General features: G+C 38.3%; 1 protein-coding gene across 5 annotated transcripts in view; it reads right to left on the bottom strand.

Moving 5' to 3' along the window:
- The window catches only part of RALGPS1 (Ral GEF with PH domain and SH3 binding motif 1), a 106,659-nt gene that overhangs the window by 16,670 nt on the left and 62,670 nt on the right, over positions 1–27,319 (bottom strand). For 4 of the 5 annotated variants that reach the window (XM_086625274.1, XM_086625278.1, XM_086625277.1 and 1 more), the window contains 3 exons: positions 16,795–16,932; positions 15,038–15,131; positions 6,299–6,366 (listed from right to left, as the gene is read on the bottom strand). In XM_086625274.1, the coding sequence (XP_086481400.1) occupies positions 6,299–6,366; positions 15,038–15,131; positions 16,795–16,932 (300 nt within the window). The remainder of the gene's footprint in view (positions 1–6,298; positions 6,367–15,037; positions 15,132–16,794; positions 16,933–27,319) is intronic. The other variant, XM_086625279.1, reaches the window with a different exon arrangement.

The raw sequence follows: 27,319 nt of genomic DNA, 5'->3' as shown, positions 1-27,319 counted from the left end.
AGCTCCAGGGAAACTCTGAAGTACGGGTTCAACAAAATACATTAACCAATCCACCAAAAAAACACCCCAAAACTTTTTGCAGAAATTATTTCAGGTGACTGCTCTGAAGAAAGAAAGAAAAAAAAACAAAGAAGAGCAGAAAAGCCCCTTATCTTCTAGGTGTTTTATATGTTCTTAACATTCTGAGGGAGAAATAGCTTGGTAGTTAAAATAAGCATCAGTAAACCAGGACATTAAAAAGACTTGTTTGGTAAGGAAGTCACATAAAGTAATAGAAAGTGATAAAAACTGAGCATGATCCTTCTCTCCCTGATAACTTTAGATTTCTTTGACAGAATATTCTACGATTTTTGTGAAGCTTTGGTCTGTTAAGAAAAAAAACACAGCACATTAATTCTGGCTGGATTTAGTGGTTGATAACATATGAATCCCACAAATTTGTCTGGTACTAATTTCTTTCAAAAATATTCAAATGAGTTGTAAAAATTCATAGGGAAAGTATCACAGAGGAAGAGATTGGAAATTAGTGTAAGTTTGAAACTGAAGAGCAAAGTTTTCTGGATGGTCTGTAAACTTCTGTGAACAAAACTTCGTTCTTCCATTTCTACCTAAGTACAGCGTAAGAAAAGCAGACGCTACGCACGCGAAGCAATAACCAAGCACTTGCAGGAGGATTAGACAATCCTCATTGCCACAGAATGATTGGCTGCTAAAGCACTTAGCCCAAACTATTTACCAGTTGCCAAAGCAACCAGTAAAACAAATGGCAAAACTAAATGTCAACTCAGGGTTTACACAGAAAATGACGGTCTGATGGGTTTTTTTTTATTCTAAAATGCTGGGACTGCTGTACAGATGTCACTGTGCAGCATATCTACTTCCAGAGGGTTACAAATGTGCAAACATCCCAGTCTTTCTTCCGTTTCTACATTTTTAAGTGGTACATATCACATATTTACATCAGATAAATCTACTACTTCTAACTAATTAAAATAAATATTAAAAGTTCGTCAGTAACTCTCAAGGCTGAATGGACTGGATTATACCCCAATAACAAAGAAGAGAATACACCCATTTCAGATTAATTACTCCAGATTCCTGGTAGGGTGGTAACATAAAATCTCTGGTCTACTTATTCTCCTCTCAAGAACTGTACCAAGACCTACTTGGTGGGGGCGGGGAGGAGATGGTGAGGTTCCATCCCTGACTACTGCATAACAAAACCCCAAAATAAGGGCTGCCCACATCTGAGGCCTGGCTGTTGCTAAAAAAGGACTTCTAAATGCTAACTTTAATGAAGGAGTTTGTTAAAAATCACAGAATAATGAAGACCACTATTTGAATCGCTTACTATTTGACATAATTTTCTGGATATGGTAATTACTTTAACATTATTTTATCTTTTTATATTGTTTTCCAAGACAGGATAAACGTGGCATATTTCAGAGAACAAGTGACCATTTTCTATGTTCTGATTAGCACAGTGTCCTGAACTTTTCAAAATAACATTAGGATGATAAAGAACACGCATAAAGTTTTCTACACTGAGCTACACTTGATGTGCAAATTCTAAGGAACTTCAGTTGCTTAGAAGGCTAACTTATTTACCACATATTACATTAATTCTTTTCTTTTGTTCTGGGAAAATGTATTGAGTTATGCCTCCCAAAACAATCTGTCTAATAGCTGTAACATAAACGCCGGGCACCTCCTAGCCAACACTGCAGGAACACAGATGCTTTTTACAGCTAATTCAACTGGAAACTGTGAACAGTTCGCATACTATAAGCTCTCCAGCTACATTCTCTCTCTCTCTCAAACCATAGCAAGGCAGAATGAACAGACTTTAAGTTGCTGCCAAGGAAGTTGCGTGGATCACGCGGCTCCTGAAAGCATACAATTAAACTGTTTAAAGCTCCTTTTTAAATGCTCCTTGCAAGAGACAAGAATCTCTGCAGTGTTATGGAAGGCATGAAATCTTCCTATGAAAGCACTATTTACAATTGCATATGCATTAAATGAGACCACCTTAGCCACTAATATACCAAACATAGCTTGTTGTGAGACACACACTTTAATAAGATGTCTGCCTCCTGTTTGAATTTACTGGAAAACCAGTTGGCAACCAAAGTGGAAAATGGACACATGGTTTTCTCCAGTACTTTGCAAACAGAAATACTGAAGGATTTAACTGTTCTTATTGAGGCTCACACTCATAAAGATACTTTACGGGGAAAAAAACCAAACCGCAATGTCCCTGGCTAGACTATGCTGTTAATCTTCTTTTGAAAGAGAAAAAAATGAAGCTGGGTAGAAGATAAAGTCACAATGCTGGGAAGGAAAATCCATTTCCATCATCAACACAAGTAATTATACTTTAGTCCATGAAGAAGACACTATTCTCTGCACTTAAGTCCATTATAGACTTCGGAATTATTACCATGATATCGAGCTTTTTTCTCCATATTTGGAAACACGTGGCAACCGATAAGAAGGCAGTATGTCACAGGCAGAACTTAACTGGACTTACTGCTGTCAGTAACGTATTAACTTTTTGAATATCAGGAGAACTGAACTGATGGGTCGAGAACTTTTATTTAACCTTAAAAGCACTACATTCAGACTCCTATGCCTTAAACTACTGACTGGAACACTAAACTACTGCCTAAACTATTTTGAGATCATCTCTCATCATTATAGCTTGCTGACTGCAAAGGATTTACTCCTGGCATGCAATGTCTGATGTGGAAATAATCTCAAACGACAATTTGAATCCAAATAAAGTTGACTTGAATACCTTTGAAAGCGCTATTTTTAATTTTCCAGGATCAAATATCTCATTACTGATATTTGGGTATTTTAGCTTGCAATTACTCAAGACTAACATGGCTATATTTCTACTTACTAATGTTGTGAAATAAACAACAAACTATTGCCTTCATGCTTAGTCAAACTGCAATTTGAATTCATGCTAACTTACTTAACTAACCTTCTCCAGGAATTAATTTTCTTTTTCAATAAAGTACACTGGATTCCCTTTAGTAGCATTTTTGCAGCCACATAGGTGCAGGTCACTGAAAAATTCATGAGTATTACAAAATGCTGTTGGCATTCATTGTCCAACTGGCAGTAAGTGAGAACTCTCTAGCTAAGCAAGAAATACAGCAGTCCACAAGCATGTCAAGCTTTCGAAGGAAATATTAACAGAAGAATGGAGCAACAGGAATGTCTCAAGACTTGGTTTGTAGTTGTCATATTAATTCTCGCTCTGAATAAATCCATCTTACAGAACATACAGGGGCACTTCAGATTCAGAGGGGGAAGTTCACCTTCTCCTAATACTGCCAGATACCACACAACCACATATTGAATCCAGCAGGTGCTACTGAACATTATCCCAATCAGTATTTGTGGACTCCAGCTGAGCTCACTGCAGTATAAGGCCATATTACTTGCCTGGCTCAGTAGAGTTTAAAGTTCTCGTTTCCAACTTTGGAACTGTATTTTTAATTGTCTTCCATTACAGCTCTAATAAAGCCTAAGCCTTCGATTAAGACTTAGAGAGTATGGCGATGACCACGTACTATGCTGCTATGATCAACGTTAGAACTTCCACAATTATCCTAATGGAACGTTAACATCAAAACCCTAATGTAAAGCATTTAAATGCGAGCAATACAAAGTGAAAGCCAGAAAACAAAAAAGTTCACTTGTATGTCTGCTTTACATATGTAAGATATAATCATGAGAGGCAATGACTTAGTTTTAAGTTTCAAGTATGAAAAAGCAAATCCTCACAAAAGCAAAATCAAATATTACATGATGTGGTGGGCTGACCTTGGCTGGCGGCTCTAGCACTCCCCCTCCTCTAACAGGACAGGGCAAGGGGAGAAAATAAGATTAAAAAAACTTTGTGAGTCACGATAAAGGCAGTTTAATAAAGAAAAGCAAAGGCTGGGTACAGAAGCAAAGGAAAACCAAAAACAATTTATCATCCACTTCCCATCAGCAGGCAATGTTCAGCCGCTGCCTGGGAAGAAGGGCCTCGGCACTTGCGGCAGAGGCTTCTGAAGATAAACACCTTAACAAATGGAGCACCCTCCTTCTCTTTGCTTTTACTGCTGAGCACGTCATATTGTACAGAATATCCCTTCGGTCAGCTTGAGCCAGCTGTCCTGGCCATGTCCCCTCCCACCCTCTTGCCCGCCCTCAGCCTATCGGCCTCTTCTGCAGGGGGTGGGTTTGGCGAGACAGCCCTGATGCTGTGAGCACCACTCAGCAGCAGCCGAAACACCGGCGCCTTATCAACACCTTTCCAACTACAAACACGAGGCACAGCACTATAAGGGCTGCTGTGGGAAAAGTTAACTCCAACCCAGCCAGACCCAACACACGTCTGTACAAAGAAGTGTTAATTAAGAACTTCTTTTGAAACTACCTAGTTAAAAAACCTAAATTTCCTCCTGTGAACTATTACCTTATATTTTACACAGCAATTACTAATACTGAGCATTGAGGGGGGGGGAGGAGGAGAGCACCTTCCTGAAGAAATGTTTTCTTCCAAATTATTATTCCTACATATTTTATTCCTTTTTCCTCAGAACTGTATGGACTGAAGACCAGACCAAACGTTCATCTGACTCAGGGAATAGTGCTCATGATCCTGAGACAAACAAGAGGTTCCCCATAAATGACTCAAACATTGGACACTTAGAAAGGGTTTCACAGCAGCCAACGTGAAGAGCTGGAAGGTGGAGGAAAACCACTAGCATTTATCTTTCTCCTTTTATATTTAGCATCTTCCTTTTTCTTTCTCTCTTCCATTTACTTTGTCTCTCTCTCATTTGGGAAGAAGAGAAGATGTTATGAACACTAAACAATATTGCTCGTCAGATGTGGTCTAGACTCCTTGGCTTTTTTTGCATTCACACATGGTTTAACATAATGAGACAAAATATTGGCCATTCAGGTTTAAGAGATTAAAATAGAACAGCCTTTGAGATAATGGCTCCTATGGCAGTAAGTACATTTCACATAGTCTGATGTTTGTTTAGTCGGTCCATAGAAATAAACAATGTTGGTACAGCAGATTTTTTTGGTCAACTTATGGATGGTACTGTAGTTTTTTTAGATGCTGCTAAAAGCTACTACAGATCTTTTGTCCTCCTGCTTCACACAATGAAATCATCTCGAATTTATGTTAGTTCACAGAGGAACCGGAAAGTCTTATTCACTGCATTGATTCGTTTGTACTGAAAGAGCACTGTTCTTTCTTCACTTACTAAATGATAAAGAAAATGCAAACATTCGTAAAAAACTCACACAATCTAATTTCTGTTCCCATGCTAACAAACACCCTGTGTTATCCCTCAAACTGCAATTGTTTATATACAAGTCAGCAATCTTTACTGATGACTCATGCTACTGATAAGACCTCTAAATTACCAGCTCTGGCTTCTGGACAAAGCAGCTCACGGCAATACCACTGGGAATCGTGGTCCCTCCGTAGTCTCTGATACGGTAACGAGGTCAGCGGGAGACGTGGTATCGCTACTGACACCCTTGGCAATTTGCACTGGTCAATCCCAGGGATTAATTTTAGCCATACTGTGCTAGAGCTGGGTTTTTAATCTCAGCAGAGGAAAGTCCGATAGGTTTTATGCTACCTATGAAAAATGTGAAACCTACTAATAAATCACCTTAAAAACATTCTTCTTTATCTCCAGATAAACCAGTTCTCCAGAAAGGCAAATATCAGTACATCCCTCCTCTACCACCTCTGCGAATTAAGTCTTACTTCGGAAATCAAATTGGTTTCATTCATTTAATGAAAAAAAATTTCATTCATTTATTTTCATCCATCAATGGATCTGCTTTGCCTAGTCAAAGGAATGCTGACGTGTGGAATCAATCTTCGTATGTGGGATATAATTTGTTACTGTAAGAATCTCTGAGGGTATCTATCATAAAGGAAGAAAATTATTTAAGACAAAGGACAGTGCTAACCCAAGTACAAGCTGGCTATGTAGAAATTTGCAACAAAAATCAGATCTTTTATAACCATCAGAGGAGTAGTGTTCTGGATCAAGGATGTTCTGAAACTGGGCATACGCATAGAAAGCGACCATTCTCTGACAGCCCTTACCAGGCGATTGTGTAATTGCAACAAAAGCCCGTATGTTAAACGGATTAATTCCTCCAAAACCCCTCTGATATAAAACGGGTTTTCCCATATACTTCAGTGGAGGATTTCTGTAATTAAAATTATTTCCTTAAATTATCAAATGAAGTTTTATACCTGCAAGATCTTCTTTGGAGGAAACCAGTCGAGGAGAGCTGTTACCTGGCTCAATTCTTAATGATAATCTGGAAAAACAAGTTTTTAGAGAAATTAACAAAAGAAAAATTTCTCAATAGAAGTTGAAAGAAACCAAAGAAAGTAATTATTTTGGCAGTGGTAAGCAGGAATTTTACTTCGTTAGAAGTGTAGTTAGTTATTTTGCTATCTAACAAAACAATAATTTTTTTAAAGTAAATCACTACCTGTTATATCCAAGAAAGAAACTGTGAGGGAAGTCTATGAAAACAGAACTGGAAATTGATATTTTATACTCCCTATCAGTGTAAAAATGTAAGTCCACATAGTCTTTCACCTGAAAAAAAAACTTCAAAAGTTAGTAAATTTAGATACAACCTAATAGCAAACATTTTATTCCCTCTGTGCATGAAAAGTGAATTTATTCTGTTACCACGTGGAAATGTGCACTCAGAAATAGCTTTTTGGAAATATTTGTTACTATGACTTATAGAACAGGAGCATAAGTGGGTAAAGTGAACAACACTTAAAAGTAGAAGATAATTAGAAGAAAGTTATAATATTATATGCCACTCGGCCTCACTCCATGTGTTTTATGATGCACTCACTGTTGCCTTATCTCAGCACTCCAACACGTCTTGATCTTCCAGTGCATAGGACTTCTGCCACCTCTCAAGTTCAAGCACTCTAAACTTGACATTCATCGGTCCTTTGTTCTGTACCAGTTTGACAAAGAAGTATGCAGGACTACAGTGTTAAGTAAATTTTAATGGAACAGGCAAAAAACTCAAAGGAAATAACTGCTGTCACTGCACAGCATTTAACACGCAAAAAAGCTGTGAAGGTTTCAAGCTACAGACTGCAGCACTCCACTGTGCACAAACAACAGTGAAAGTCTTTTTAACTTTAGATAAAAACGTCCAAAGGGGCGAGGGGAAGGAACCTAAGATAGCATTTCAAAATACGATGTATGGCTTAACCGTCACTTTCCTTACTACCTTGTACTGCTAAAACAACAGGGTTTTATGGGGAATATCTTCCAGCCCGTTCTCTACAGTATTCGAACACTGTCAGCTATGTTTTAGTGTGAAGTTAGTTAACAAACCTACAGTCCCTTTTCGTGTTTTAGAATTTCTGTTATTCTGACAGGACAAGATTCTTGTGAAAATCCAAAGTAATGTATTTCAAGCAGGTAATGAATTGTTCCTTTGCAGACTATCTTTTCTTTCTGTCAACATGATTTCCGTGACCAGGAAGTGGCAACACACCTCTGCTAGGAGCCAACAATGAGAAACTTACAATAATATGACTCAGTGCATGATTCGAATGTTAATCATACAGGAATTCCTTTCAGGATGGAAAAATGGCAAAAAACTTAATGAAGTCTTTCCCTGTAAATAGGGCACTACTGTGTGAATTTATCTTCCATGTGTGTAGAAATGTTCCAGTTGCATCCCTTTCACACTAGTCAATCCTTTGTTCATTTTTGAGGTTGATCTGTTTCCTCACTATATTAGAGGTTTATTGTTCCCATGCTGTGAGCTTGATTTTTGTGCAGAAAGCTTTTTCAAAATAAATATTGGTTTTAAGAATCTCCTGCAGAACTGTGCTATTTACAGATATTGAGAAGTTTGGATATTAAGCTCTTTATACTGGGTTAGCTCATATTTGACAAACCAAAGTCCTTATGCAAAACAGAACGATCACTTCAACTTGTTCCACATAACAGTTGTTCTCCAAATAGAAGCAGACAACCCTTCTCCTGCCAACCCGTCACCGTTCTACAACTGTAAATTTCTTTCTTCTACTCCTATCTGTACAAGGGAGCTGTTAACGATCCTTCCCCACATGTGGTAACTGCATGTTTTAGTTTCTCTCAGTTTTGAGGAACTCATCCTGATGCTTTTTCCTTATCCTGTTATCAAATAAACTACTACTTTATTAGCCCCCTGTGGCAACAGCCACAATTTGTTTGTTCACAGTGGAAAAATTTGTCTAATAAGCCCATTGCAAAAAGACAGGACTGCAATTCAGTTGTGCCAGCTTTGGCTGGCGTAGAGTTAATTTTCTCCCAAGTAGCTGGTACGGGGCTGTGTTTTGGATTTGTGCTGAAAACAGTGTTGATAACGGGATGTTTTCGTTATCGCTGAGCACTGCTTACACAGCATCAAGGCCTTTTCTGCTCCCCACCCCCTCAGCGAGGAGGCCGGGGGGGCACAGGGAGCTGGGAGGGGACCCAGCTGGGACAGGTGACCCCAACTGACCCAAGGGTATTCCAGACCATATGACGTCATACTCAGCATATAAAGCTGGAGGAAGAAGAATGAAGCAGGGGATGTTTGGAGTGATGGCATTTGTCTTCCCAAGTGACCATTACACGTGATGGAGCCCTGCTGTCCTGGAGGTGCCAACCAGCTGCCTGCCCACGGGAACTGGTGAATGAATTCCTTGGTTTGCTTTGCTTGTGTGCACGGCTTTTGCTTTACCTATTAAACTGCCTTTATCTCGAGCCACGAGTTTTCTCACTGTTACCCTCCCGATTCTCTCCCCCATCCCACTGGGGGGACGGAGCGAGCGGCTGCACGGGGCTGAGTCGCCGGCTGGGGTTAAACCACGGCATCACTCCATGTCAGCAAATGGCTGCTCCCTTGTACAATGATGCGATCTGTAAAAATTTCTTGCTTTGTTAGACTGAAAGGAATTTAAATCTATATTTAAGAATTACAAACCAACCTCTTGTTCCTAAGCACGTTACACTGAATCATGCTCATTAAGCAGGTCCAGTCTATCATTTCAGATAACTATTTACAGAATCAGGTATTCTTCAGAGCAGTTGTGGCAAGACTACCTCACATACCTGAGGAGGCCAGAAATCACTTGTCCAACTTTACATTTTGTATCCAGTTAATTAGCTTACTAAGCTCCAAGGCCCAGTACAACTCTAATGTGTTTGAAGAACAGCACAGGTGAAATACCACCTACGAACATGTACGTAAGGGGAAGTGCCACGACCTACTATCAGATTTAAGGCAAGGGCATTCTTACACCTTCTTTAGAGGCCAGAACATCTGACAAAGGCCAAGTAAGATCAACTTTCATGCAGCCACTTGTATTACCCTATTTCCTTCTGTTTAAAAATATCCTTGTAAAGAAGAAAAGTCGAAGATAACAGCAGAAAGTAACACCTAACAACTTTCTGCTTTAAACAAGGTTTTAGAAAGAGGCGTGGCATCATTATACAATCTAGAAAGCACCAGTAGTGTGTGCAGCACGTAAAAGTTCGCTGACAGAGCAACAAGTGAGTCTTCAGTGATATAAAATGAGATTACATCACTCTCCACTGGTCATCTCTCTAGAAAACACCAAGTTAGATAATGTTGTTTATCTGTTTGGTTATGTTAAAGTACAGCCTGAAATCTTAGCCCTTGCTGAGTCTCCGACAGCTTGGTCATTGACTTCAACAATGCCAGAATTCTGCAGCGTTTTTGAAATAACAAAAACGCAACTTAGCTATTCAATTTACAAAAATACAGGATGTATTAAAAGAACAACAAATAAACATGAGCTTAAATTTGAGTTTTGGTAAATATAAAATACTCATACTGACATGTTAAACAAAACATTTTAAATAAACTGTTAGAAAAGGGAATATATTCTTGCAATGAAATGTCATTCCTGGACCATTTTCTTCCCTCTTTGCTCTCTCCCCCAGAAGGCTGGAAAAAATAAAAAACATTTTTCTTTCAAAGAAGAGATACTGACAGTCAGTACGGTTTCAACCAGTCTTGGCTTGTTCGTCACCACCCAAATTCATTTTTACAATTCCTGTGACACTGCATTTTCCACAGAGAAGCACAGGTTGCACGCATGCACACGCGTGCTCATCTGCTCTCACCTCGCTGTACGTGCCGGTAGCTACCCCAGCGGTGTGAGCAATGTCTCCCAAATAGCCCTCATGGAGTCAGAACCTTTGGCCCCTCAGAGGCTTAGTGTGATACTATCCATAGCTCTGTGCAGACTTCGACACCTGATGTGCTCACAACCAACATTCAGCATTCCTATCCATCATTAGTATTACAACTAAAAAACTACCTTTGTTCCAGTATGCCTAATAAACCACTCATAACTCATAAAGACATTCTCTTTTTTATGTGATGGCACCTGTGTATGATCAGAAATTCATCTTACAAGTCACTGTATTCATCCAATATATCACAGCACTGTTAGGATTTTTTTTTTCAGAAATTCTTTTCAAAAACAAAATCTTTGGCTTTACCATGGTGAGGAAGCCTTGTCTTAGTGCAATGTCTAGTGCTGACATACGAAATTTCAACATTCTAAAATCATACAGCAAGAGTTCAGCTAAGAGACACATCAGGATAAATCCTAGATAACAACCTCAGAAACTGCCCATTAGAAACTGAAATTACAAACCTGAGGAGTTAGCAGTAACAATCGAAGGTGAACCAAAAACTAGAAGTAAAATCTCCAGGAAAAAAGTCATCATAGAGATTTACTGAATTAACAAACCACTAATTTACCTTTGGGAATTAAGATAAAGCTTTTAAAAACAAGGCACAGGGAGAACATGTGAAGGCTTTGTTCTTGGATAGTAAAAAGACGACATAAGCAACTTCTTTGTTTTGTTAAAGGCTGACACTCAAAATATTTTCTGGAATGTGTTAGGGCTGATGTGCTCTATAAAGTAAGCCGGACCTCTATCCCAACCCAGTCTTAAATATACTCCTGAGTGCCACCATATAGCTCATTTAAGAGTTACCTTCCTGATAAGCAGGAAAAGAGGAACCTAACAATAATGCAGAAAATAGAACAGGCAGCCAGTCTTGAACACAGTTCTGTTTCATGGCAGTACACTCTCCAGTACAGGATGGAACTACTGCTAGGACAGCAAAACTACTTTTACTCAATTCTGCTAATATTAAGCAAGTGAATGGAGACAGAGTATAGCCTTACATGAACAATATATTGAACTGCCCCATGAGGAGGCTGAACAACACTTATTCATCTTTCAAGATGAAAACATCTATTATTCTTAGGATATGACATCATTGTCAGGGATTTTCTGGAGTGTTCCTACTTGCTGACAAGCACAAACCTAAAGCAAGCAATTGGACTGGCACAAAAAAATTGTAGAGAAAAGCTTTTTTTATATAAAGTGACGCCAAATTTTCCTTTCCAGTGTAAATGCGGTTCTTGTTTGGCAAAACGTGTGTTTGGATCCTGCCAACACATTTCAGGGCAACTATCGAAGCTTCTCTGCCCAGCAGCCTGGTACTGAGATAGTGCTGCTCTCCCTGCCAAGGGTCAAGCACGCATCTCTTCGGAGCAGACTAATGCTGCTCCTGACTCAAAAAGAGCAGTCACTGGAAAGAGAAAGGGAGAGGAGATTCTTTCCCACTACAGAAGCTTAGCACTCGCTGCCTTTTTAAGGCTTACATTTCTCCTGGCACGGGACCAGAAAATGCTACGAAACTGAAGATCCATTAGGGAAAACTGAGAGGAAAATGTGAAATCAAATATTCAAAATAAAATCCAAAAACTTCTTATCAAATAGAGAGACGAAAGAGGAATGACAGTTTCCTTTAAGGGTAGTTGTGATGAGTTTTGACGAATACAGACTTTAAAGCTTTATTCTGATGAAACAATAGAAAAAGGTCAAAGTTCTCCAATGTATATAAACCACAGCAACTTTACTATGCTAGGAATCAAATCTTTCCCTCTTTTTAATACCTCTTGTGACTTCAGTCAGGTTTCCCTTGCCACAGCGAGGCTTAGACAGAAAACTGCTAAATTTGATCAAAAAATTCTCACAAATAACTAAAACAAAAGAAAAAGTACTAAATGATCCTTGAGATACATCGAATACCTTCCAGCATTACTAGCAAGGCTGCTGCTGAAGTTAAAATGATTTTCAAATTTAAACTGGATTACTCATGATTTGTGTTTTTTCCAAGTATATGTTATAGTATCATATTCTTATAGAAACCACTTCTTTAATCTATTTTTCCTAAGATATCACAGTTCATGAAAGCTATTGTATATATATTGTTAACATTGATGCATCATCAGGAAACTCCATCTAAAAATCAAATTAAGCAACACGACTCGTTTCTTCAATCCAATCCAGGGGCTGTAAAGCCTCTGCTAACCACAATTCTCCACCTTTACCAATTACTACTCAGTTTAATTTTGCTCTATGTTCGCAATTTTAATGAAGCATGGAAGTACACGGGAAATTAGTAAATAATGATGATTTCTTAAATTTTAACACTGAGATTTAAATCTCAGACAAGTCTTGGACTGCCTGTGTGCAACACTAATGTTCAACATGCATCTATTGCACAATGCATCTCTTTGTGAAACATATACAATGTCAGGAGACTGAGAAAAGGAAGAACATACGCATTATATCATCAGTATTCTGGCAGGAATTCCAATTCCATGAAGCAGATAAATTTTGCTAGAAAAACATCATACGAGCACATTCTTTCTTTCCAAGTAATTTTCCTACAGAAACATCACTATTCTTAGTATCCGTGATCAACCAGACTCAAAAGCACAAACCCATCAACCACAGCCAAGCAGGATCTTTTGCAGTGAGCTACCCTGTGCTGGTTCAGCTTCTTTCACTGAAGTTTACCCTAAGCAAGGGGACAGATTTTGGACACTTACTCTCTGTTTGAAGTATGTCCTGATAATACTTGGAGAAGTTCCAAAAGAATACCTTGTCTGAATGGTTTTACGTTTAGAATTATTCTCTCAGGAGAAGCAAAGTTCCCCACACATTTATCACAAGAATCCATACTGACAGGTTTGGCTGAGGAACAGCACTATACGCACGGTGGCCCGAACCAGAGCTAAGTGGAACAGTTTGGCAGCTGGAGTTAATCACCAAGTGCAGTTATGTTCAAAATCAAAGACAAAAGACAAATGGCTTGACTCATGCTATGCTCAAACATGTGGTTTGTCTCTGTTTTGGTGACACCTTTGTTTTCCTGAACTGTCTCAGTAGGATTTCGCATCTGTATGCCAGCAAGAGCAGCTATAACTGCAGAGAAAAGTAGAATGGCTAGGGTAGGTCATTCTTTATGGTCATATGTATATGACCCCACACTAGTAATACAGTCTTCTGATTCACTGAATCTGCTCTTTTCACAAACAGTAACTGGTAGCCTTCACTTCATTAACTGATCAAGTTTCAACTTAAAATTGTTTAATTATTTGCCTCACTACTCCGATTAAGAAGACATTCCAGAACTCCATTACTCTGACAGTTAGGAACCATATTTCCACACTTGGCTTCTAAATTTTTGTATTTATTGGTGCTGTGCTACCATTAAAATTTAGTTTAAATTGCTCTTTACCCTCCCTATTTTCTCCCAATTGTTTTTATACATAGTGATTCTATTACCTAAACGTCTCCTTTTCTAGGCTAAAGCCAAACTTAGTTCTTTAAGTCTGGTGTTAAAAGACAGACTTTATTGACCTGATTGCACCAGCATATTTTTAAACCCACTCTAAGCATAGGTGGCCAGAATTGCATACAGTACTGCACATAAGGTCTCACCAGCTCCTTTTGAAACAGTATTAACAATTTAGTTTTTTATAGAAACACTATATTTTATAGGGAGTAGGCATGAATTTGTCTTTTCATGGCTACATCTCACTTCTGGCAAACATCTACTGATCAACACCAGAAATTTTTTTTAGAATATAACATTTTCATTTTTGCGTCACTATAATTTTAGTCATCAGGCCATCTAATTCTTCCTTTGTGATATCGAAATCGTCTTCTACTTTGATGAACCCTTCCAACACGGTTTTATTAGCATATGGTCTAAGTACACACAAATTCTGAGACAAAGTTCTTAACCAAAGTATTTAATAAAACTGGTAACAAGACTGGTTTTAAAGAAGTTCATTAGCAATCTTGCTCTCTAAAACTTATTCTAAAATCTTTCATACCTCCATCATATTACTGAACATTTAGTCGCCTTGAATACTTTTAATTCTGCTTACCTAAATAGAGGCACTATGTTTGTCAGTAGCTAATTATATAGCATAGCATCTGCTTTGGTTGAGTAATTTAAAACTTTGGCTGCTAGACCTATGTTTAACATGCTAGTTCTTTCAAAATTATTGGCCAGGGATTATCACCTCCTTTAACTGGAGCACATTCACATATTGACCAATGGTGTCTATTTCACACCACTGTGTGGGTTAGCTCTTCTCCACCTCTTTTGTAACCACTGCATTAACATGTTTAAACCCCCCAAATTGTCAGATTTATCCAGTTTACTAAAAATAGGAATTCGAAATTGGAAGATATTTTTTATGTATTATTTACAATAGCATAGAGTCAAGTCTGGACATCTTGGAGATGGCTTTAGAGTTCCTGAACAAAATTCCCAGAATACAACCATCATGTAATAAAATAAAGACTAGATTTTCATCTGCTTTTAACTTTTACAAAGATATTTCATTTTAGAAGTCTGGTTAGAGTCATGAAGGAAGACTGTCATTCTGAATTTTACTCAGGCATCCTGGTATTATCAGATCCGTTAATAAAATATTAATAACATCAGACAAATCCCAAAACATCTTCAGCCAATGGCTTTTTGTTCAACTCTTAATCAAATTAACAGCCAAGTGATCTTTCCATTAAATTCCGCAAAACTTGATGAAAAGAACAGTACTTACTTATAGTTATCATCTTCTACAAATTTCTGAAGTTCTTCAATGTAACGAACAGACTTCAAATACTTTTGCACATGGGGCAGTGTTGTAAGATGATCTGTGGAGTGTTCAAACAAAAAAAAGATGAACATCCATGTCATCCAAGATTAATTATTCTTTCAGGTTTTTCTTTTTGTTGTAATGGTTCTCTTAAAGGAAACAGAATTTGAGCTTTCCTAAAGAATAAATGAGGCAGAAATTTGACTCTAAGATGATGTTAAAGATTTGATTGAGCAAAATTAATGTTCAGTTGTTAAACAAAACACAGCTGCCTTTTATCATCATGAAAGCGAGTGAATTTTATCATATGCTATCTCACAAGTGGAAAAGAGTAACTTGCTACAAACTCTACTTGAATTTTGTGCTCACTGTTCTGGGGGAAATTAAAGCCCACAGCCATGGCTGTCAGTGATTCTCATATGAACACGAAGTGAAGAGACTTAAAAATTACAATGCTGAATACCAAGAAAGACAGACACTCAGTTCAGAATGACAGAAAAATCCTTTGACGCATGGTGCATGGACAAAAACATGTCTTGTGGTATCTAAATTGACTTTTATGCTCTCATAAAGACAGCTGTTTTAAAGGCAACCATTATTGCAGAATATTGTTTCAAGGCCATATTTTAATTTTTGTTCTGGTTTTAACAAAAGCACTCAAAATTAATGCATAGCAATGCAGGAAGTCACCAAAACTGTAAAAAGGAAAGTGTCAGTGAAATAATGAGGTTTCTTTGTCATTCGAAGTATTCAAAGACAAAATGAAACTCCCAATAAGAACATGACAGCTGAACAATCTAGCTGCTCAGAGTCACGCGTTATTATGCCTAGTCCCTACCCTTAAATACTTTATGATACCAAAGCTGACAACAAAGGACAAGGGCTGGATACTTAAGCATTCACAAGTAATTTCTCACCTTGTTTTCTCACAATCTAAGGTTTAATTTTTTTTCTATTCAAAACGCTCTGAAATCAAAGCATTTAAATGTTCTGAAATTATTTAACTGTACAGCTGCTCTCAAGGTTTTCCAGCTTGTTTCATGTTTAAGCAATGAAAAGTCAAGCTAGGTCACCAACAGTAGGCTGAGTATTTGTCAAGACCTCAAAACCAGCACGTTTCTTGACATAAGGCTTTGCTAACAGGCTAGAATTGCAGAAATGAATTTTAGAGTAAAGTCTTGTTAACAAAAAGAAGCAGCCCCCTCATGTTCCTCATTTCATCAAAAAGTGAGGTATGTGGAAAAGCTTAACACTCAATTTAACAACTGTTGATTGAAATATTTGTATTTTGTTTTGTAAACATATCATCAGGATATCAACAATAAAATGATAATGAAATTAACACATTCTACATTCCAAAGACATCATATTTACTGCAAAGGAAAGGAAAGATATTAAGATAATTCTCTGACTGGCTCTGGTGGAAGCAGAATACAACCAAGTATAACATCAGTACTTGAAAGTATATCATTTGTAGTCCACATGGAGCAGTAAGCTCTGCACAATTTCTCTTATAGCTCTTAACATTTAAAAACATGCTTGTTTGCCTAATTTACTGGTAAGCCTGAAACTGCACAGAAGTGGACGCTGTATCACTAGTGTTCAACTCGACCGGTGCCAGCCTCTTGTGCTACCTTTACGCAGGGCCAAAACCCACTCTCACAGCGTCGTACTACAGACATTTCAGTTAAGGCTTAATAGGTCTAACAAAATTCACCAACCATAGTTACAGGAGACTTGCAGATCAGCTATTATTCGGAGAATATTGTTCATTTGATTGGATCTTTGTTCATTCTCCATAATGCTGCCTGAAGCGGGATATGCAGAATCGATGTAGATTAAATCCAAGAGATAAATACCTGAAACAAACAAATCAATCAACCAATTGATCTAGCGTTTCAAACAGAAATAGTTGCATAATTTTTAATGAATAGAACAGCCAGCTACTATTTGTCCCAGTGGTCTGGGCCCATTTAAGAAAAGAGAGCTTGGGATCTGCGTGTTGAAAAATTTCATAACTAGCAGCTGAGTTCTATGACACCGCTCAGAAAAGGACACAAAAGATTCTCCTCATGTGCTCTTGTACAGGCTGACGTCTACTATGGGCAATTCGCAGGACCGTAACGAGGACAAGAGAGTGACAAGTGCCAGGCAGTGCCGGCGACAGGACGGGCAGCGTGCGCTGAGCTGGCAGCAAAGCACAGCAGCCTCCGGCCACCACGAACAGCGCGCGGCACCGCACTGCGCTGCCCGCCAGCTCTGCTGCTGGGCACGGCCTTACGGCATCACCGCACCGTGTGGCTGACACGCCAGGCTGCATCTGCTAGGAGGCAATACGAGATGACGTTTAGGTTTTGATTATGTGAGGATTTAAAAAAGCACAAGGAAAAAGTTTTTATTTTTGAATTTCTTAGTTGAAAAAAATGGCATAGTTACTTGCCTAGGCCCAGATTTCTCATTAAATACAGAAAGATAGTGATTATTGTAATTGCTAGGAATGCTGATCGTTCTTATTTGTATCGCACTTTTCCCAAGCACTAGTTGACTAGACAAAATGTCATTTTTGGTTGGTAAAGAAGCAGATTATATAGAGAAGTCGTGTGAGGCAAAACGTCAGCTATCTTCATCATCAAAAATATACCGATATCCAATGTTTAGTAGGCAGGTATTTTGCAGAGTTGGTCTCTGTTGTATGGTACTTTTATCTTTACAAATTATATAAGAAAGAAAAAGGCAGGCCTAAGGCTGAAACGAACTAATGAAACAGCATAACGTTTTTTGCATGGAACCCAACTTCTTTGTATTAACACACGCCATTCAGTTTTGAATGCAAAAAAACCTGTTTTGAGCAAGTTTGCAGCGATTCTCATTGATATCAAGGGTCTAAACACCCTCTCGATCTGTATCAGTAGTTGCAAGCATTTCTTCAGGACAAACAGTAAATTTTTCAGAAAAATATACAGCTGATGACCAACAAAATACACGAGTAACAAAAAGGATGAGGGGCGTTGGCACAGGTTCTGTAAATTCCAAATAAAAGTGTAAAGAAATGGGCTTTTTGTGGGTAGTGGGGTGCATGAAGAAAGAAACCAAACTAAAGGATGCCAATAAAAAATTAAACTGAGTGTAACATGCTGGACTGTAACAGAACATATTCTTTGTAAATACACGCCAACGTACACCTCTTCAACAGTGTTCCTCTCCCTCCCTCCTTTCAAAGCAAGAAGGATGATTAGTTTTCTATAATTTTTTTTTTATTGTTAACCAGACTTCATCTGGACAGTGGCATTTTGAACTCTTCTATATATATGATGTGATAATAGGAATAGCTGAGAATGAGTTTATTTTGCTCAGAGGAATCACAAAATGATCTCCTTCAGCAAGAGACTGTAAGATCTGCTTCTCAAAGGAAAGGCTTAGGGTTGCCATATGCCAAAGAAAACATACAGCACTAGTTTTTCAAACCTTGGCTTACATTTGTGCTACTGTGCACTGAAAAAAGCTCTCTAAGATGTGAAGCCATCAGGATATTTTCCAGAGGGTGAGCTCATGGGCAGCTGCTTCCACAGGCAAAACATTTTCCAGTGATACTGACTTTTCTCCATTGTTACTAGAACTAATTTTGCAGCTGGATATTGTATGCAGACAACACAGTGTTCATTAGTTTATGGTATCATGGAAATAATAACACAGACTAAGGAAAAGCATGGCCAAGTAATCCAGAACTAAATTTATCAATGGAAATCACACCGTGTAACGGGGACCGATTATTTTTAAATTGGCAAAAAGAACTGTAATACCTAGCTCTTAAATTTTTATTGCAGAGCTCAAATGAAGCAGTAATATTACTGACAGTTTAAGGACAGAAAAACTGAAGTAAAGTAAAAAAGTGACCTTGAAATGTAGTAGTCAGTGCCACCCAGCTCATGCATTTTTAGTGCTCCATTCACTAGACAACAACTTCTAAGGCTGAATTTTATTGAAAAAATATTTAAGGAGAACTGCAGTGTTTAAGTCTGCATATTCATGTCTCGATTCACAGTTAAGTTTCTTCTACTATTTCTTTATTCAATACTCAAAGCTTGTGAGAAAGAGAAAATAGCACTGAAGCAGATAATAAATAAGCATACTTTGGAGTTGATGGGTACTAAGAACACATGCTTAAGAAAAATAATCCCAAACCTTCTGAAATTAGTGGTTATTCAGCTTCACACAGTTCTCATGAGCCTCAGCTCAAGCATATCAGCTTTAAAATTTTCATGAACAGCTACAGTGTGTGATTTGTTCCTCATTAAGACAGACTGACATAACATGCTATGAAAGACAAAATACTTTCAGTGCAGTAAATCACACGAACAAAGCTACACCAATGAGAGAAGCTGGGATAGTATTACTTTAAATAGCAGTACCAGAAACAAATGGAAATCTGGTTTTTAAGGCATTTGCCTAGAAGTCAGAAAATCTGGGTTCAAATTTTCTGTTCTGTCACACATTTCTTTGACCTGGGCAAGTTATTGTTATCCTCTATTTTCCGCGAGTTCAACGAGAGAGAGAGCATTTCCCCGTCAGAAAGACCTTATGAAAATAAATACTATGGCTGGGAAGACTTAACAAAAGTGGGGTTTAAATTCCTTATAGAAAATATGTAATGATGTGCAGCCTGTAGAAGTAGCAGCACCATTTATTCTTAACAGTTCAGAATTCCAAATCTCTTGGGGGTTTATGACAATTTTCAGGCACAAGGCATAATCCAAAATTTACAGTACCTAAAATTGTCTCACAAATACACACTGTTGCAAAACTGACCGTAAAAAACCCAGTGCAGATAAAGATTGAAAACCTGCATCATTCTCAATTGGTTTTTTTTTCCCCCCTACTTTTTTATAATGGATATAAAGCTATCCTGTGAAACAGTAGGGCTAAAAATTGAGTGGTTAGTAGACCACTACTGTATACTTGACATAAACTTTAGTGCGTAGTGTTCTGCTAAGTGTCTGTGCAATTCTGCAAATGCAAATGACTTTGGAAACAGCTGCTGTATGGTATTTTTGTTACTCAGACATTCACTGCTTTACAACAAAGAATAATTAGCTGATGGGAATGTATTTCAGATTAGCCTGGGGACTTCAATTTGTTATTCTTTCTTAACATTTTGATCAAGTACTGAAATAATCTTCAACATTTGTTTAGTAAATTGTACTGTTACTGTGACAACCACAACACATGCTATGAGAGGAGAAAAAAATAAGTTAAATGTTTCGATGAACAAATTTAGTTCCCTACTTATCCTCATGTACGCTTTCTAAAGATACCCACAACCCAGAAGCCCCTGAATGCACATATGCTACAGCGTAACACGGACGTCTAGGTATGGAGCATTATCTGAGTACAGGAAGCAGCATCTACGAGACGCACAGTAACTGGCACACATAACAGAAGGGAACCTATGGAAAGTAATCATTTTCCCTTTTTTCTCCCAAAAAGTTCAGTAATGACACTGGTTTGATAGGAAAACCAGAAGAAACAAAAATATGTTTCCAATTTGTAGTCAGCTATATTTATGAAAGCCTTTTTCCACATACAGTACTGTGGTTGTATCATATTAAATAAAGCACAGGACAGAGAGAAAGCAACTTATCAATTAACTAAGTGGCAGAAAGTCCAAATCACTACAGTCAGCAGTCTGTAAAACCAAAGACACCATTCCTAGGAGATTAGCTCATAGTCAGAAAAGCCAACAGTTTTGTGGTATCATTGGTTTCAAGAAGACTGGATATTTTCCATGGACTAAGGGCTGGAAAAATTTTCTGCAAAACCAAATGTATACACTGGTTAACCTTGGTAGGACTTGGAGTACTCTAAAAAACAACTGAAGACAAATCTTTGCCAAGGCAATGACATGTGATTTGTAATACATATTGCTGGTGCAGTGGCCAAGTGACTGGGATCACTCACAGGAAAGTGAAAGTGGCATTACAACCTGGCTTATCACTTCTATCTGATGCCAGCTAGCCAGAACGCAGCATCGCACAAATGCAGAACTGAATGTGGCTGAGTCAAAAAGACAAAAAATTTTCTTGATTAAACAGATTTGTCTAATTTTTATTTACACAGTTCCAAATTCCAAAACAGCCATTCTCGCCGTTCTCTGGCATCTTCCTTTGCATATCATCAGTCTACCGAGAGTGTGAATACTTAAAATATCACAAAAACTTTTTCCCAAAATGACAGGTAAAAGCAATGCCCGTAATGATATTGCTAGTAAGTTACTAAAAGGGGAAGTAGCTACTATGATTGCTTTCTGGAATATTATTTCTTCAACACAGTGAACTGAAAGATATATTTTCTGTATTTGTTGTTTTGTGAACATTCATTTACATGAAAGGAAAACAATTACTTCAAAACACATGACTTTTGTCTTTCAAAGAGAGTAAAAAGAAGCATCTGAAAAATATATAAAGAAGAGAATTTTTGTTATACAAATCCTTATATAAGTAAAGGAAAAAGGGAAACTTTAAAAATAGATGCCTTCTTTAAATAAGTTACAATTATGTTAATTAGAGCTTAAAAAAATTTAGATTGCTTTAAAGCATTTTAATCGTGGTTGTTACAATGAGAGTTGCTGGAAATAGCTTGACATGAAAATATGGACCACAATTGTTTTCATGTTGGAACTGCAAACTATACAACTAACTTTTCAGCTCTTGATAGGCTTGAGAACCTCTGCTTATTATTTACACTTTCAACAGGGACAAAGATGTAGATTTGCATACGTATATTTAAACCCAAATCTCAAAACTCCTCCCTGGTGTGGCTTCATGGGCAAGGATTTAGAGTAGGCATTTCTTGTTACGTTGAGCCTTGTTACACAGTCTACATTTCCTTGCTACACCAGCAAAGCTGCTCAGCAAAATTCACACTAGTACTACAAACACCAGAACATGGATTGAATTAAATCCAAATAACTACTAAAGTGAGTATCTTGTTTAGTGTTTTTGTTACCACACAGAAATGTATTCATGACAAAATGTCTCAAGAGAGACATTAAACAATTAGGAGATAGTCCCATGGGTGGCCATCAGGATGACTACAGGGTTGGAAAACTTGTCACAGGAAGAAAGGTTAAAGGGACTGGGTTTGTTCAGCCTAGAGAAGCGAAGGTGCAGGAAGGGGACCTTCCAGAATCTAACAGGCAGTTACAGAGAAGATGGAAATACTCTCTCCAGAGTGATACGCAGCAACACGGCAAGAGGCAACAGGGGAAATTCTGTCTGCACGTAAGCAAAAATTTTTCACCGCGAGAACAATTAAATACTGGATGGAATAGGCTCCCCGGAGGAGAAGTGCAACATCCCTTGCAGGAAATATTCAAGATTTGGCTTGATAGGACCCTGGATAACCTAACCTATGGCCCTGCTTTCAATAGAAGGTTGGATCAGATGATCTCCAGGTCCCTTCCAGCCACGACTCCATTATTCTATGGTAAATGTGACAAATGTGCTAGCCTATGCCTACACATCTGTTCTTGTAGGACAGTTTGGAGTACAGCAGTTATAGGGACTAATTTGTTGTTGCAAGGCTATGTACGTACAAGCAGACAGCTGACACTTGATTTTAATCGCAAACAAAGCAGGTACTTCAAGCAATCTCTTTTATCATGAGATATGAGCAAAACTGACCTTCTAAAAATGTCCAACTAGAGAGACAGACCTTATTTTAGCTCACCCTCAGCAACATCAACTACTAAAATTAAAATTTGAAGTTGGTAAGATACACATTTAAATATGTTGTAAAGTTAGTCTGGTGAATAAGCAAGAATGCATTAATAACTATTTCAATTAGAGATAATCACCACCAACATTGTACCTGAAACAGAGTTACATCTTATGCCGAGTAAAAAGCACAGTATGCATAGCATGCAGGCCTGCAGTACTTTTTGACTGGAAATAGCAATATATCAAACAAAACCCCAGAGACGTTCTGTATCAGGCTGTTTTCTAGATCATATCTAACCTCTTAACTGAATCAAACTAGCTACTTCTCATACCAACAATCACACGTATATTTACGATCCAAACATCAATTTCTCTCTTTTCTGGTTTCAGAACCAGAAAACAGTACTGAAGGGCCACATTACCACTCTGGGCTTGTCTATACCTGGAAAGCATAGACAAACTATTTTTTAATATTTACTCTGGAACAGATACTCTGTGAGAGGCCCAGCATTCCTCAAGAATGATCACATCTAAATTGAGATATTCACTGGAATAACTACTTCAGTAAAGTTTTTAGTGTAGACAGCATTCACCTAAATGAAACTTTGGGATCATTCAGGCAAATGTACTTCATGGGTTCAAAAACTGTCTTTGTAACACCTATGCATAGCACAACTCTAATATATAACTCTATCTCCATTAATCAAACATGAAAACTCAAATAATTCAATTGGAGTGAACATTCTGAAAATTATTTTACTTCATGGCAAATAAGAACATGTAATTGCAAGCAACAAATGGTATTATGTACAACTAGTAAAAAAAAAAAGTAAAAATATTTGTAGCCTGTTACCTCTATCAGAACACAATTTAAAATCAGTTTACAACTATACTTTAAAAAAGACAATACTTCCATAAAGTATTAAAAGATTTGTTCCAACCAACACTTACAGTAATAGCAAATACATTTTTTAAAAATGTGTAACAACAGTAACAGAAACAATATTGTCATTATTATAGTACACGCATGAGTACAAAAGCAGTTCCACTCATAAGCAATAGCTTCAACAACAGGATACGATGAGCAACTACATCATTCCCAAACAAGTCCCTTGCAAGGCATGACTGTCTTTAAAACCGAGCATTCATTCAATGGAAGTCAAAACAAAATTCCAGCACTGATGTCATTTTTAATTCCATGCTCTGCCAAGAGCATCTCCTCTACTGCTCCATTTCTTCTGGCTCCCTCCATACCAACAAAAGAAATGATGATCACCAACTCCAGAAAAGGAGAACGGGTTCGGATCACGCTGTTTCTCAGAAACTGCAACATCTATTTCAGCCTCAGCTGCTAACCTGAATGCACCAACTGTTTGGATATCCCTGATCTGACCCACAGGGAGAAAACTAACTCTTCAGCCACCTATGACTTTTAAGAAAGCAACATCACAAATTTAGCTTTATTTTTAAGTTAGATTATAACATACAGTTTGCAGGCAGCACCTCCTTATAAACGCAACACCACCACGTGCACAGTGGTGGCAGCCAAACAATTACAGCTCCTTTTCAGACAGGTTCTGAAGACGTGGTTTTGTATCTACTTGGCCACGTGTGGAGCACTGCGGAGCAGTCCTGCGGCACCGCTGTGCCGGACAGGCGCTGACGGGACAGGGGCCACCAAGGGACACCGAGCCGGGCGGGAGTGGGAGCGCGCGGCAGACGGGATGCCCAGGACCGGGCTGGCGGGGCCGGGGAGGCAGGCAGCTGGAGGCGCCAACGGGACTGTGGCTGTTCCCAAGGAACAGGAGTGTGTGGGGGAGTTGCAGAGAGCAGAGGCAGACTTTTCCCAGAGATGCACTGTGATGGGACAAGAAGCCACTGACCCGAGCTGCAGCAGTGGAAATTCCAATTAGACCAGGGAAAAGAAAAAAAACCAAAACCACGACACAAAAGGAGAATCCTTCAAAAATCCCTTCAGGAGTGGCCAGGCACTGCACCACTGCGACTCCCCATCTCTGCAGGTTTCCAAAACTTGGCCTGACAAGGTCCGGAGGAACCTGGCCCAGCCCTTGTGCCGGCCCTGCACTGGGCAGGAGACTGACCCTGCCGACCCTCGGAGCCCCATTTTCGGGGCCGTTTGTTCCTGTCCCCAGAACGTGCTGACGTGGCCGTGGAACCGGTCGGCGTACGGCGCTGCACACACCCTGACGGAAACCTACACAGACAACACCGACTCTCACAAACATGTCCGTGGATTGTGCCCTCACTAAACGCTGTACTTTTACAGTAATGTGAAAGTGAAAAATGCTAATCTGTAAAACGTGTAAAATCACACACTAAAATCGCCTCTCAGCTTTTGGAGTCAAAGAATAAGAAGCGTGCATCTTGTAATAAAGTGCATGTGTTTTGTTACAGAAAAGCCGCAATCAGTAGCAATGAAAACCAACGTTTAACAGAGACTTACATAAACAAAAAAGATGCATCAAATCAATAATAATGTGTTCCGTGTTTTACCAAGACAGCTTCCTTGAGCTACTCACTTGAGTGGTTCATCAAATTGTTTCTGGTCTTACTATGGCCACACAAAGTGCGTGCATCTAGACCGGACTTACTCTCTGAGTTACAACTGTTCGACTAAAGAGAGATATAAGAAATGAGGAGATATTCATACAGCCACCTGATATTTAGGCCTGAAGCCCACATCTGTTTCATACAGTCATTAGTACGAGAAGAGCTGTCTTCTTGTCTCTCACTACCTCTATAATTAAGTATTTTTAATAAGTAAATCTGTCTTTAGAAAACTCTATTAACAAAAGATTCACAATTAAACACAAAAATCCTTCCCAGACCATATAATAGCTTGCTTGCTTTCTACTAAGCATTTCCACTCGTTCACTCTACCCTAACGACCTGTACTCATTTGTACATTCTGAAACACAGGCCTTTAATTATTTTGAGATGTTCAAAAGTATCTTATACTGGATCCTATACTGCAGTGTTATAATATGTTAAAAATGAAAGATTACAATAAACAAACAGAACGGAAAATAAATATAAGGCAGCTTACTGAAGATTCACTGGATGTATAAAAATTGATTTTTTTTTCACTAGTTTTCTCTGAGAAAGTTGGTAAACCGGAAGCTGTGAGCATTCTAGTTCTTGGACGAGTTTAGAAAGAATCAGTCCTGGCCCAAGTGTGCGACAACACCCTGTTCCTTACTACAGCTCTACCCACAAGTGTGACTGTGTAATGCTTACGTTTTTCTTTCTCAGTCATACCTATTTTGTGTTCTGTGTCACAAGAACAAAAACTAAAAACAAAGTCAAAGCACAACATAAGTACATGTATCTCAAACTGTTCAATCTAACTCTTCAGTTCTTTTAAATATTAACCACCATTAAATAAGAGTAAGCTTGGAGTTAATTAATTATTTTTCACCAAATAATAAATTAGTAAAAAAAAAGAGGTTTTAGTCTTCCTCAGACTGCCAACTGAGTTCAATTCACAGAGTAGTTTTGGATGGAAGTGTTGCTTTTTTTTCCTGAGCTTCATTCACTAATTAGAAGAATAATTGTAACTTGCTTCTTTAATCAAAAGCTCACCACTGAAACATTTATCTCAGGCAGAGCACTCTGCTAACTTAAACCATTAAATTGCACTTCATTTTTCATATTTAATAGTGTTCTATACAGTTTTGAATTTTTTTTTCTACAAATAAAGGAAAATAAATAGTCTTTCTACGGAAGAACACACATCACTAACAAAAGTGCTGATCCTTTTAATTGCACTGGTATTACTTCTGTGAGTGTTACAGATATAGACTCATCTTTCCAAACTTCATGAACCTTCCCAGGGTTTCTCAGGTCTACGATGGCAGCGATTATTTGTACAGAGTCCTGTTCTCCAAAGAGACTTTAAACTAAACGAATGGGTAACATCAGTCCTGTTAGGAATACAAAGAATATAATAGTGACTCAATACGACAGGTGTTTTCTACTAATTCTTGGCAGAGACAGCCAGAAATATGAGTGCTACTACAGTGGCATTTCAGCATGGTTAAAAATTCACAAGTTTTAAAGGAAATTAAAGTAATACAATTTCAGTGAACTGACTTTTCAATGTGACAATTGATTTAAAATGCTTCAGAGAAAACAAAAATTTCACAAAAGACATTTTCTTACCTGTTGATGTATCAAATCCTCAACTGAGCAGCCTACCAGCATGTCACATCTCATGCAAACAAAGACTGTCACTGAGCTATAGAAATTTTCCATTGCATCATAGAATACCAATAGGTTAGAAGGGACCTCAAGGATCATCTGATTCAACCTTTCTGGGCAAAAGCACAGTCTAGACAAGATGACCCAGCACCCTGTCCAGCTGAATCTTGAAAGCGTCCAGTGCTGGGGAATCCATCACTGCCCTAGGAAGACTATTCCAATGGCTGATTATTCTAATTCTGAAAAATTTTCCTGGTGTCAAATTGTAAACTCCCCAGAAGTAACTTGTACCTATCGACTCTCGTCTTTT

The sequence above is a fragment of the Tauraco erythrolophus genome, chromosome 22 (assembly GCF_009769465.1).
Source record: "Tauraco erythrolophus isolate bTauEry1 chromosome 22, bTauEry1.pri, whole genome shotgun sequence".
In the NCBI taxonomy this organism is placed as follows: Eukaryota; Metazoa; Chordata; class Aves; order Musophagiformes; family Musophagidae; genus Tauraco; species Tauraco erythrolophus.
This window is presented reverse-complemented; position numbering and strand designations above follow the sequence as displayed.